The sequence below is a fragment of the Ornithodoros turicata genome, chromosome 5, assembly GCF_037126465.1.
Source record: "Ornithodoros turicata isolate Travis chromosome 5, ASM3712646v1, whole genome shotgun sequence".
Classification (NCBI taxonomy): Eukaryota; Metazoa; Arthropoda; class Arachnida; order Ixodida; family Argasidae; genus Ornithodoros; species Ornithodoros turicata.
The window spans coordinates 33,690,014-33,704,351 of record NC_088205.1 but is presented as its reverse complement, the minus strand read 5'-3'; the positions used below and the strand labels follow the sequence as shown (position 1 = coordinate 33,704,351).

At 46.4% G+C, this 14,338-nt stretch overlaps 1 protein-coding gene and 1 long non-coding RNA gene across 2 annotated transcripts; both read left to right on the top strand.

Moving 5' to 3' along the window:
- Positions 1-371: 371 nt before the first annotated feature.
- LOC135395492 (uncharacterized) lies at positions 372-3,246 on the top strand. Its single transcript, XR_010423121.1, has 3 exons — positions 372-415; positions 2,571-2,751; positions 2,835-3,246. It is a non-coding gene; the product is annotated as an uncharacterized LOC135395492 (long non-coding RNA).
- A 10,407-nt stretch (positions 3,247-13,653) lies between these two features.
- Positions 13,654-14,001, top strand: LOC135395691 (uncharacterized). Its single transcript, XM_064626788.1, has one exon. It carries the CDS (start codon positions 13,654-13,656, stop codon positions 13,999-14,001), a length of 348 nt encoding a protein of 115 aa, XP_064482858.1.
- The last annotated feature ends 337 nt before the right edge of the window (positions 14,002-14,338 follow it).

Genomic DNA, 14,338 nt, shown 5'->3' with positions numbered 1-14,338 from the left:
TGAAACTTTTTTCTTGTTGACTAAATTGTTGATGGAATACAACTTTTGTGTGGATGGTTGGTGGAATGTTATTGCCGAGTGATCTACCTGCCGTTCACAATGCACACTGTCATGACTGTGCCGCTACCGTCGGCCCCGCACTACTGCTAATCAGCACCGTCATCGTCGGGCACGGGCAAACGTCATCCGACTCCTGCACGGAAGCCAACAACACTGGGGAGCACGAGAGCTTATGGTTCTCTTGGCTGTTCTGGGCCCTCTTCATGTCTGCCAGAGTTTCCGCCTTTGATTAAAATCCAGATTCTGGACCTCTCCGTGTCTTCAATGCATCAACACCGGATTCATTCATCCCTTCTGGCTGTAGACGACGCCCACTCCCGTGTGGCCAACAACGACGAGTTCCAGCCATCACTCAGTAAGTCATTAACAGCCACGAAAGTCACCAATCGAAATTCTACGCCGAAAACGAGCCTGTCGATATTTATGACAAGGCTGTAATCGCAACCAATGGTCATATCCTGTTCCAAAGTTTTACTAAAGTATATAAAATGCAATTGTCCAGATTTCATATCCACGATAAATGATTAACGTCGCACCGTAATGTATTCAAGGTGAAACAACCTGTGATTGCAGAGCTTCGATTAGCGAGATATGTTAACGATTAGCGAGATTAAATCACGAGATTAGCAAGAATCTCGCCACTCTAAGCGTGCTGGAATAGCTGGCCCAATGTAGAGTTGGGCCAACGTTCTACATATTGATCTTCGTTAAATCAAACCAAACAAACAGAGCTTGATCTTCTTCTGAAGATTTGGCTAGCTGCGGTATAACTGTGCTATGAGGGGCGCGAAATGACAGACATATAGACGACCTGAGGCCCTTCGTAACGCCTCCGCGCAAACCATGCTGGTGGGCACTATCAGCTTTATCAGCCTGTCAGCCAACGCGTTTTTCCTGCCTCTTGCCCACCACAGCAAAATATAACCTGGAACCGGTCTTCTCGCGTTGTCGCATATTTGTAAACAGAGGGTCGTCTATAGACTGATAAGGCTGATAGGTGCCCACCAGCATGCTTTGCGCGGCTTCGAAACGTAATCGATGACGTAGTGTCTCAGGCCGTCTATACAAGACACACACGAGACAGCCCCATCTACAGGGTGTCCCAGAAAACGTGTCATTGAATTATAATACACCACCTAGAGTCATGCAGTCAATGGCATTTGTTCTTACTCAGTTTTTGCCGTAACGTAACGTAAGTTTAATTATGTAAATTTTTGCGAGCATAAGTCGGAAATTTGCCTAGTAAAGGTCACTTTTTTACCCCACCAATGTGAAGAGCGTGTCTAATTTACTCAAATTAATGATCATTGACACGGATATTCAGAAGCTATCCCATCGGAAAAAATAGCCGAACATCATGCTCTACGGAGGTCGCAAAGAATAGCGCACGATGAATTTTTCAGCGCAATATTTGTGAGTGCGACGAAAGGAGGTTGGAAACCCAGCCCACCCCGGCATCGCCGAAAGAGATAACACAGGTACGGCTTATCACGTCCGACTTTCGCTGGGATAATGCTTTCCCTCTCCCAATTTTGTGAACTGTTACTTTTTGTATCTATCACTCTGTGGGCTGGCTTCGGAACCTCCTTTCGTCGGACTGAGAGCGATTGCGCTCAAAAGGTCATCGCGCGTTATGGTCCGGTGCTCCGAAAAGCTTGATATCCGGCGATTTTTTTCCGATGGGATAGCTCGTGAATATCACTGTCAATTATCGTGAATTTGAGTGAATTCGGCACGCTCTTCATATTGGTGGGGTAAAAAAGTGACCTTTACTCGGCAAATTTCCGAGTTCACTTCGCAAATATTTACATAATTAAACTTGGGGTACATGACATTCACATTAGGAGGTGGCAAAAACCTAATAAGAACAAATGCCCTTGACCGCATGATTCTAGGTGGCGTAGTTTTTTTTTATTATAATTCAATGACACGTTTTCTGGGGCACCCTGTATATAGACGACCCTCTGTTTACAAACATGTGACGTCACGAGAAGACCGGTTCGAGGTTATATTTTGCTGTTGCGTGCAAGAAGCGGGAAACACGCGTCGGCTGATAGGCTGATAAAGCTGATAGTGCCCACCAGCATGGTTTGCGCGGTGCCGTTACGTAATCAATGACGTAGGGGCGCACGCGCAGGTCGTCTATAACTGGGTTTGTTTAACAAATACATCAACCTTGTATATCTACCTTCTGTACCTACCAAATCTTGCTGCACGTGACCCACCAAGCAAAAACCGGAGTTCCCTGTCTGACAACCTCACCGAAGGCGGGCTAATCGCAGTTTTCCCGCTTCTTTGGTAATTACCGCTTCAATAATCTCGTGGCGCCTCCTATCATGGTGACACGCCGCTGCACGCCTTGAACAAAACTGTGGCACACGTCCGGAATCCCTGACATAAACAGCCGCAGAATGAGGAGGGAAGGTAGATACGTAAGATTCTTAATGTTTCGTAAATAAGCTTAGTTGTTGGAAGGCGATGTCTTATGTGTCTCGCACATCTCTTTCCAGATGTGAAGTCACTCTAACTTGAAAGCTGGTCAACGTGTGTTATTTAATCCGACTGTTACAAGAACAGGAATCAAGACGCCCGTAGGGGAACAGGCGCGACCGTTTTAATGACAGTAACGATATATCCTTACTGAATGACCGTGACGACTGACCACGGATCTGGATCGCATTCAAGAGCCACGTTAGCACACAAAGTTCTCTTTCTTATCTTCCTTTACACCGACATTTCGTACCACGAAGTTCTTTCGTTTCTGTTTCTTGAAGACTCGGCGCCAATCCAAAGCAGCAAACAGCTCCGAGGGCACTAGCGCATGTCGCGCATTTCTGCAAGTAGGCTTCACCGCAGTATTACAAAAGACACTCGCACGATCATCCCAGCTTCATCGTGTGGGGGTGATCCATGGGAGCACGGAGAGACGTTGCGCACGGATTGTTTCAGCGGGCAAGTTGTGGTGTTATTCCAGTTTTGTAGAGGATTACCGTGCCTCCTACGAATGAACGCATCGTTACAATGAGGCTTGTGCAGTGACATCACGTTTGGTCACATGATTCGGAAAAACATAGTCAACAGTAGGTGGGCATGCCGTTAGTTGTTGCGGTATGTGTGCAATTGCGAGGAGATTTGTAAAAACGCGCACTGTTGCCTCATTGGTTCGGCAGTATGACGCCTGTGACGCATTACCACGTTTTCCCGAGTCACGTGGCTCAAAGGTGCTCAAAGGCTGCGCGTGACGTTATTTGCACGAGCCTCATTCCCGATACAGCGTTCTTCCGAGGTGGGGACTTTGGTTGGCTTGGTCGTGAGCAGACCAGTAAAATAATCCATTACACGTTTTTAATTACTGTATATAATTAGACTGTAAGGACCTAACTACTTCCAGAATTATGTTTGAGATGTGTTATTGTACCTGTAATTGAATTACTTGTGCAAGTAACTTGTAGTACATATGGAATTACCTTTTTGAACTATACCGTATACTTTGTACGTGATTTGGGATACAACCCAATTTCGAACGTTGAATCACTTTCGCAGTGTCCGCGAGTTTTTCTCGACTATCGTGACCACAACGCGCGTACGCTAGAATGTGTGCGATTCGGTGTATGTTGTGCAACGGTCCAGTGTGGGGCAGTAACTTGTAACTGTAACTAGTTCCTCAGGTAGTGGCACACTTTCCACGCGTCAGTTTCCTAACGTCGTCTTGCCGTTCGTTAAAATATACGTAACGTCAAATTATGGACATAAGTTGAGCTGAACATTTCATGCTGACTAACCTATACTGACCTCTCTTTATTCGCGCCTGATGCCTGATGCTTCTAACACTTATTTTCCTTTTCGAGAGTTCCACGAATTTCGTCATCTCATTCGCACAGGGATGGTGTGACCCATACTGACAAGCCTACTGACTAGCCCACACCCTGCTCTTTTTGGTGGAATTCTCTGTTTAGGGACAGTTTCACAGGCAGAAATCAGACTTGTACAGTAACTTGAGTAGAGTATTCAAGCTAAATACTCTTGCGAGTTAGTTGGTATCTTGGAAATACTTTCACAGTTTAGTATTTAGTAAACGAACTTAAATGCTTTTTTCAATAACGTTTACTCATTTTCCGAGTTACTTTGAAGATATGGCACTGACTACGATGATGTCATTCCACCCCGGAACTGGGAGGTGATCCGAATTCGAATCTGTGCGCCGGCTGTACTGTCTAGGTGTTTTCCCTGAGTTTTCCTCAGACGATTTCAGACAAATGTCGGCATAGTTCCCCGTTAAGCCGGCCCGGGACTCACGATCTCCCCTGCGATAGTCGTGACGTCGCCCGCCTGAACATGGCGGACTACGGCAAGCAGTTCAGTCATCACCACCAATTGCCAACCGTAACGAGCAAATGTTAGCAGATAGTCTCATTACCAGTTCTATCTCGCATTACAGGTTCAAGACAGACCGAATCCGTGATGACAACTGAAACATTCTGCAATGAGATTTTTAAAAAATGCAATGAGACTTGCAGCTTCTATAATGGAAGGTCACGGCTAGTCATCCGATGAGGAGGCTACTGAAAGTTTCCTTAGAATTGAGTATGTCAAAAACAAAAGTGCCGCACCACGGGAAAAGAAATTTGGAAGGTACCTCCTCATATTATTCTCCTTCCTTGTGCGTCCGAAGTCTTTATGAAGTACTAGTGTTAGGCTACGTAGAAGTGCTCCAGTGGAGCACCTGTTTTCTCTTGGCGGTGTAATCATGAACAGTAGGCGTGGTACTATAATGGACAAAAACTTTGAGAACATAGATTGGTTCTGAGGACCAATGGGCGGCTTGTAAGATGCACGTACGAGCAGCGTTCCCTCTCTACACGGGGAAGGCATAACTTAAAGGGACTCTGATCAGAAGTTCGACAAATCTTTCGTTTGCATCTATTACGAAGGTATAATATGCCTCCAAGCCACACGCGAAATATTTTGGCTGTGCGCGGCTGCAAAGTTTGCCAAACGGGGAGCTGAAAACCGGCTTCGCTTTGATCCTCAACTCGCGCAATCGGCGCCGAAATCTAGGCTCTTTGTGGTGGACATCCTCCAATTTCGGTGTGCGTGACGAAAGCACGAGGTCCATGTTTCATTGGGCGCCCGGACCGGAAGTTCTGTTGTTAGTGCGTTTGTGGAGCGGTGGCATACGTCCGGTGGCATACGTACGTTCAATATGGACGTCGATGAAAGAAATGCGGAGATTTCGAGCCCGGAACTTTTTTCTGACCTTTCTGCGGTCGAGAAGGAAATTCTGCGTGCTGAACAGCTCGGTGGCCTTGCTTTCGAAACGTCGCCGATGCCGCGAATGCGAGACGAAGTTAGAGCTCTACGAACATCGGTCACAGATGAAGCGAAGAGCATCAGTCGCCTGTTTTCGACAGACAGGTAAGCGATGAGCTTTTTAACGCACACTGTGATGAAACATGTAAACGTTCTCTGAAATTTCGTTCCTGATATTTAATGCGCTCTTGCTGTTTATGGTGCCGGTGCGGCTGGTGTGTCGTAATGCCGAAGGAGATTGAATGCTTGTGCTGCAAGGAGCTCGAAAACACTGCCGAATGACTGCAGTATGAGTGCATACAACCCACGAACATTTCCAACTTCTATGCTTCAATATGACTGCCCTGAAGGTGGCATATTTTGAACTCCGTGGGCAGGGCGAACCTATGAGCGACTATATTCACAAGTAAATCACATGTGTCCTTGTCGAACGATGTTGAAATTTGGGCGCTCAAAACTGGTTTGGTCCTGCATTAAAGTCGCAAAAATAGTCGCATAAAAGTGCAGTACAGGGCGCAGCACGTAAAAAGACTATACAATACACAACTTTGAACTGGAGAAAAGCAATATAGGGTTTCAGCGTAGGTTTTTAGCGATATTGAGTGTTCTTGATTGTCGATTCAGTGAAAAGTAAAACACTGTTGGTTTCTAAAAGAACACAGCATGTGTAGTAATATACAGGGTGTGGGCAGGTAAACTGCAGTTGCTCTCAGGTACATGAGGAAATGACACTGCACACACACTGTACTGCAACAGGTTACCTATTTGCCTGAACTATATTTTATGTACATTTGTCTAGACGATACGGATACACTGCGTATCGCCAGTTAGCAAGGTGAGTATGGCACAACCTTGGGAAAAAGAAGAGCCCAGTCATCCCAGCCTGTGCAGTGAAGAGGGTCTGGCAAGCCTTCCCCACAGAAACTGCCCCAGGCATCAATTACCAAAGATCCTAATTGGAGGTACCTCTTCGCGCAGCTTGTCTATCGCATTTAAAATAATCCAGCATCTGTATTTAGGATGATTTATAGATCTCAGGATGATGCATGGTTCATGAGTTCAATATGTTGTGTTGAAACACAACACTAGTCCTTTTTAATGATTCTTGCGGAACGATAGATGAGCACTCCTTTCGTGACATTATGTGCCGTTGCTACAGTGAACAATTTCTTGAGCAAAACTGATGAACAAACGAAAAACAGAGTCTGTTTTTCAAATATGTATGTTCCTTGTAACTTCTGTATTTGTTAAGTGACCAATGTTTATGTCCCCCCTCATGTAATGCCTGCAAGGGCGTTTGAGGTATATTCATAAAAAAATAAATATCAAAACCGGAAAAAGATGTAATATCTATTGTAACACCTATCCTCCCTTTGTGTAAATGATACATAAACATTGTCAGAAGATATGTAGTCACACTTTGCCTCATTGTGCCTAAAGGGTAGCTCCACCTCTTACATATCTCCACATCTTCAATCTCCAAAGCAGTACAAGGCTAAAGTAATCAGCTACTACATAAAAAAGGAGGGGGAGGAAAATAAAAGCTGGCACATATAAAATTCGAAGAAACCCTGGTGCTTTCACGGGGCTACTCACGGCAGAGTCCTGGATCAGATCCCTATGGAAAACAGCTTTTCTGAGCCTCAGTGATAGGTTCCCTTGACTGCCCTGACTGTGAGGCACAACTCATTGGCTTGGTGGCAAGTGGGCTTGCATCTGATACTGCGGTTTGGAATAAAGGGAGCAAGGAACATCTCTCTACGGTCTTAAGAAGGATGTCAACATTACCTGTCAAGGCACAGCATTTCATATCGCTTTCAGTAAGTACAACACTCCTCATAGCAGTTACCATTCGTGCTGGGAAAGCATGCTAAAGTTAGCTCAGGCAGTGCATCCAGAATTGTGAGTCAGGTTCATAGAGAGCACCTGGTGAGAGGGACAGCAACAGTGTCCAGTGAAGACTCTCCAGGAATTTTGCGCAGGTTTGGGGGTCACACCTTTTAATAGTTTTGGTGGAAAGCAGGGTGTGTGAAACACTAACCTCTGGTGGATGAATTCTTGTTATTTATAACCAAGTGCCCATGTTCTAGTAATCTACCTAGATTACTAGCCTTAGCAATCCCAAAAAAGCCTTAGCTCTCTTGCAGGAAATTGCTAATGAATCTGAGTGTCTTTTGTGGAAACCGGTTGCAACTGCCATTCTATCCACCCTTCTTAGTTGCCCTATAGTAAAAGCAAATATGTAATGCTATACACCATATCTAATGCTGGCACACTAATTGCTTTGAGTGTTCTCAGGCTTCTGAAATGGAGCTACCTCGTGCATACGCTGTGCCATGTCAGCAAGAACAAAAATCAGATTGCCTTTATTTTTGAAATTGGCCCTTCAGTGCTTCATGTGACTGCAAGAATGGTATCGCCTAAACAATAGGCAATAAGAATGATTTCTGCAATGTATTGAGCTTTGTAAAACAACAGCTTTATTTGAAAATACATTCCAAAAGCCAGGTGACGACCTCATAATGTAACGTCCTTTACTGCAAACACAGCTCAACACAACGGTTAAAAACAGAGCGTAAACGTTTTATCCGGGTGGCATCATTAGTACAACAGAGGCCAAAGACGAGCACATATCTAAGAGGGCATCATACGCATCCGATAGGGGGCCATGGTTTGTATTACAGGCAGAAGCATCACACCTGATAAAGCAGGACTCTTTCAACTCAAGACTCAAGAACTTTCTAGGGCCCCATCGCTACTCATGTGCAAAGGTCACTGCACCATCAAAATTAAATATAGGTCCTTTAGGCCAGCAATGGTAGACTAATTCGGTCCTGGTTAGTTAAGCTAAGCATCAGTAACCCTGGCAACGTCCCTTGTGTGCTCTTTTAGTCTTGTCCCACGTCTTTTGTCTATCTCGCCAATGTAGGTTGCATCACATTCTATGCACTCAACTCGATATGCACAGTCAAAATGCCTGATGGGCACAGTGCCCTCCAAATGGCGTAGGAGACACGTTGGATGAAAGGAATGCGCACCACCGATTTGACTCCTTTGATGTTGTTTTTGATTGTTTTCTGTTTTGGGGATGATGCCACCTGATAGGCAACGAAACGTTTACTCTCTTTGTTCTTAATTGTTGTGTTAAGCCGATGTTCTCAGTAAAGGATTTTACGTTATGAACTTTGTTTGAATGATGATTAGTGGCGAGCTTCATACCCTGGGCCACAACTCTAACAATTGCTTGTGGTAGTGTGGCGAAATGGAATAACGAGCCTTGTAAACAATTTACTTGGCAATATATTTATTTATCTCTCATAGGTTGAAGAACCCAGTGTGGTGTTACATAACGGAGGGGCATGTAATCATACAAGACCGATGGTGGCGATATGATAGGTTCTCCTCACGAGTTGTTGCCACGGTTGCGGTTAGTTGAGAAACTGCATATCCAGTTAATGGTAGCAGGATCAAATTTTAATTAGGCTAGTTTGGCCAACACGCTAGCATAAAACACAGTGTCAAAAGCCCTTACAAAATAAAAAAAAATACTGCATCTACGTGGACCCAGAAATCAAGACAGTTTAAAATGCTGTGAACGAATTCCACTACGTTAGTTTTGCCTGAATACCCTTTTCTAAAACCATGCTAGAATTTAAAAAAATGGTTGACAACGTGCTAGTACATGATGTGCTCCACAGGAAACCCTAAAAGGTGGAGCTGGTTAGTAGATAGAAGGAGCATAGTTGTCACCTCTTCTGAAGAGAGGAATTAGCTTGAGACCTATGTCCTCGACTCAGACAAATACAAAGCACCTTTCACACAGATTAACACATCTTCGTTCCTGCTCTTTCACCTTCAAATGTTCATCGCTGTTGAGTGGTCTGTCATTCTTGTAATGCAGATTGGAATTGAAATGCAGGTGCATAAGGGATGCTCTGAAAAGAAAAGTGTTTGGTTTTAGTCCTCTTAATGTTTCCGAAAACGAAAACAAACTTCACGGTGACTATTCTTCTGAAATGAGAAATTCCAGAATGAAAGCAAAAAATATATCTCGCCATATCATTGTATCCAACTGAGACCTGGCACTTAAATTGAATAATGGCAGTTGAAGATGATGATGATTCAATTTAATGGCGCATAAGGAACTCGGGCTATAGTTCGCCAAATCCATGGTAAAACTGACTAGTTAAAAATCAGACTATTATACTAAAATATTATACTTGGTCGGTTGGTAAATTGAGATACAGACAAAAAAACGACATGATAAAAATAAGGAGTTGAAGAAAAGGCAGAAACAATTGTTGGCATTGTGTGACTGATATCGAGTTTGCCACACCAGCTGTTGTATATTAACGTACGCTAATATGCTGTAGCATATAAAGTACAATGATACACACACTCAATATGTGGTGGATATGTGAAACCAATATACGCATACTTACATTTCAAACTTTCTTGAAAAAGGCAGTCCAAGTCTGTCGGATTTGTCAGAGTCGATACAAAGCCAGTAAGCACAGTGTGGAATGACTGTTTAATATTTCGAAAGCAGATGTGCAGCCACCATGACGCTTCGTCATCTCAATGCTTCAGAGCGGCATAGCCTAGTAAGAAGTCATCAGAAGGATCACATAAAGATAACTGGGTTGAAAAAGCGGAGGGTTCTGTGGGATGCGTTCTGTGCGGACCACTTGGAATGAGAAGCCCAGAAGACTGCTTAGTCGTTGCTGACGACTGTCCAGGTAGCGGCAGACCGCTGCCTTGGTAGAGGGGACCGAGAGCGTCCCTGGTACGGAGTCTTCCTTGTCCTCTGTGGGAATCGAGACGGCTGGGACATAATAGCTGTGAAAAAAGGAAAGAAAGGGTAAACAGTAAGAGGGAGACTCCATACTGCGAGCACCTGGGGCGCGTTGTTGGCGTTCGCGGGTGAGCGCAGCTCGTCACCGTTTCCAGAGCAACGGCGCGTCCGCGTGACCCTCGTCGTCACGTGCAGCTAAAGCGGTGTTGCTGGCCACTTTCACACCGTCGCTGCGCTCCTCGGTTACCGTCATCGGGGTGAGGGTGACAGACGACGGAAATCTTAGCGTCATTCATCGCCAGTAAGAGTCACGAGGACTGAAACATGGCGCAGCTCTATGCATATCTCGCGGATGTGGGCATCGGTGAAGATGATGTGGTTCGCGTATTTCGTCCACATACTTTCTTTTCCGGGCTATGTTCCCTCGTGTATGGCCATGCCGCCACCTCTACTTGATTAAGATGTGCTTAAGATGTCCGTTAGGCTGGCCCGTGCATTCCCGCGGACGCGGTACCTCGTTTTTCCATAAAACTTGCCACCCGGCGGCTGTCTTAACTATGCCGCCGAGGGAATTTAGGCAGGAAGCTATGTCCTCCTATTTCTTCCTCCTGTCTTCTTTGGTTTCCCCCCGCATGAATTGATGGTTGTTGCAGAGCTCCGGGTGCTGTTCCATGAAACTTACCAAGCGGCAGTAAAAAATTATTCTTTTGAACTATTTTGTTTGTTGGACATGCAGGAGCTGACAAGCGTCTAACGATGTGCGTCGCAGCAGAGCGGCAGATCTAGCAGACGACATATGAGAATCTCTGATTGGCTAACTTATATTTATGAGTCAATTGTAGAACCACCTTCATGTCAGTGCATAAACGGCAACTTTATTCGATAAAAAGAAGAGTGACATTCAATGATAGTACCGACATTTCTGTTATTGGAAAGATTTTTCATTTTTTGAAGCTGCAAAGAGGCATCTGGTCCGCAGTGTACCGGCACAGCAGCGTCGCGGAATTAGAAAAAGAGGACGCAAATGACGGTTCGTTAGAATCACGTTCCTGGCCAGTGGAAGGGTGTCGTCATCACGCTACCGACGCGATGACTGTATGGCCAACAACGCGCTCCTGGAAAAGCGCTCCCCGAATATACCAGTGGAAGACCGTGTAACGGAAATCACACTAAACACACTACAACGCGAGCACCACGCTTCAGTGACCGAAATAGTGAATTAGCGGAGATTCAGCGACTAGACAGCCTTCTGGTCCGCGTGTTTGAAGCAAGACGGGCCTTTCAAGGTCCTTACCTGCTGTGATCGTCCTCTGCATGAATACGAAGGGATCAGATGCATGGGGAAACAACACATCAGAATCATTGTTTGCTCATCCCAACCAGCTAAAAGCCGCCAACCAATCCAGGGGCGCGTTGTTGGCCATACAGTCACCGCGTCGCTTTGTATCGCAGCTCGTCACCGTCACCAGCCGCCGGCTCTAAAGCGAAACGCACCGCCTCCAAAATAATGTCGCCACCGGCGCACGTACGCTAACGATATCTGATTGGCTGCGCAATATATGTATAAATATTTGGATGCTCATTGGCCTAAAAAACTGGCGTCAGTTTCCTTTGCGCTGATTGGACGAGAGTCATTTGACTGAGGAGCGAGCATCCGAACGCGCGAACCGCTCAACGGAAGCAGTCGGACGGAGGAGAATCACGAATCACGTCTGTTCGGCCACGCGTGTTCTCTCGGACTGCAACCGTTGTGCACGCAGACGCTAGGGGGTAGTTTGAGGGTTTTGAATGCTTTAGATTTAGATTGTGGCGAACTGCTAATGTGAGAACGGAATGGCACATCCACCTCATCATCACAACAGCGGGAAGACGAACATGTGATGGAATCCCTGCACCTCCAAAGGACGCAGAAATCGTCACAGAGAAAGTCTGCACTCTTTCCGACGTACTGCAGGTGAACGGTAAGACAAGTTTGATTACTTTTTTGTGACTGAAGGAAGTAATGCAGGTTTATCACGTTACGTGCATTACGTACAACATTTACGAGTCACTCGGTACGTTAGCGGCGTTTCATTGTGCAGTGCATTGCCGTTAACTTGTACGTTTCTGATATGCCGTTAATCAAATTATGTGAGGTTATGCTAGTTGCCCCTCATGCGCGTCGCAGCCGTTCATTCACTGTGATCTACGAACATTCGTGACAAATGTCTTGGTGTTCAAATACGAAATCAAGATCGATTGCCTATCATAGCAGTGATTTCCGTGCAGAGTTACGGATCATCAATATATTTTTTTGTTTTGTTTTAGTTCTCCCGCAGCCATCGGCAACAACGACGCACATAGCCCAGCATTGGCTTTTGAACTACCCTTCGATGCCGAAGTACCTAAAGCTCCATGAAGCCTGTTACAAGACGTAAAAAGATATGTACTGTAGCTTTTTCGAGGCAGTTTCCGAGGACAAATAAAGTTGATTTGTCATACAGCATCGCTTTTTGATTGTCTGCTTTGGGACAGCATGATCGTTGCTCTACAGCAAGACAGGAAGCGCCGAAGACAAACAAACGGACGAGGCTGGGGGGATAAGGGGGACGAGAGGAGAGACAAAAAACCCGAGGAGAGAAGGGGAAGGAGGTTGGGAAAGGAGGTCGGTCTACGCATGCGCACTGGGCCCCAGTTTTTTTCCCGCGCTGGCCAGCGGAGACGCTGGGAGTGGCTCCTGGGGATCACGTGGTTTGGGCGCCCGCCATTTTCCCTGGACCATTGCGTAAACGGCAGCTTCCGGCGGATGCCGTCACCGCGCCGGTAGCGGGATGACGACACCCTCCCACCCTTCCACTGGCCAGCAACGTGACTCTAACGAACCGTCATTCGCGTCCTCTTCTTTTTCCATTCCGCGACGCTGCTGTGCTGGTACTCTCCGTAACAGATGCATCTTTGAAGCAACAGAAATGTCGATACTTTCATTGCATGTCATTCTTCTTTTTATCGAATAAAGTTGCCGTTTATGCACTGACATGAAGGTGGTTCTACGATTGGTTCATAAATATAAGTTAGCCAATCAGAGATCCTCAAGTGTCGTCTGCTAGAACTGCCGCTCTACTGCGACGCACATCGCTTGTCAGCTCCTGCATCTCCAACAAACAGAGTTCAAAAGAATAATTTTTTACTGCCGCTTGGTAAGTGTGATGGAACAGCACCCGGAGCTCTGCAACAACCGTCAATTCATGCGGGGGGAAACCAAAGAATACAGGAGGAAGGACATAGCTTCCTGCCTAAACTCCCTCGGCGGCATAGTTAAGACAGCCGCCGGGTGGCAAGTTTCATGGAAAAATTAGGTACCGCGTCCGCAGGAATACATTTTTCTAGAGTATTCAGCAACAACCGTGCACGCCTTCTTCGGCTGTATGATGCTTGGGGTCTCCATCACCCCGTCATCACTGCAACTGTATAAAAAGACAGAGCCTTCTTCACCTCAGCACTAGTTCATCATGACCGGGGACAGGATTAGTCTGGAACGGAGACGACAGATCGTGTCCATGTCGCTTGCAGGGCATTCTCAGCGAACGATTGCTCGAGAGGTGGGATGCTGCTTGTCTTCGGTGAACCGTATCATTCAGCACTTCCGTGATGAAGGGCAACTTGAAGATGCACCAAGGTCTGGACGGCCGCGGGCAAGGACGTCGGACGAGGACAGGGCAATAATTGCTGCACACGTGGTCGACTCGTTTCTGACGGCTGTCGATCTAAAGAAGGAGCTGAGCCTGCAAGCGTCGAGTACAACCATCCGACGAAGATTAGCGTGCCTCGGGGGTCTCCGTTCCGGAGTCGCGGTTTAGAAGCCCGCGCTGAAGCCGGAACACCGAGAGGCAAGACTGGACTCTGCCTTACGCTACGCGGAGTGTGACCCCGCGCAGTGGAGCTACGTGCTGTTTACTGATGAGGCAACGTTTAGTACGAAGTGGTCCCAGAGGAGGCGGGTTTCGCGTCCTCCTAACTGCAGGTAATACCTTGTGAGTCCGCGCCTGCTTCGAGACGGCCCTATTCTTTTTTTTTCTCCTTTTCAGTTATCTACCCCAGTACGTTCACAGCGTGGTCTCCAGTGGACGGCACTCCGTGAGCGTGTGGGGCGTCCTTTCGCACCAGGGCTTGGGGCCTCGTGTCCGCCTAGACGGC

Excerpts from the sequence above, each read along its gene's own strand:
- LOC135395691 (XM_064626788.1), top strand. The coding sequence starts at position 13,654 with ATGACCGGGGACAGGATTAGTCTGGAACGGAGACGACAGATCGTGTCC.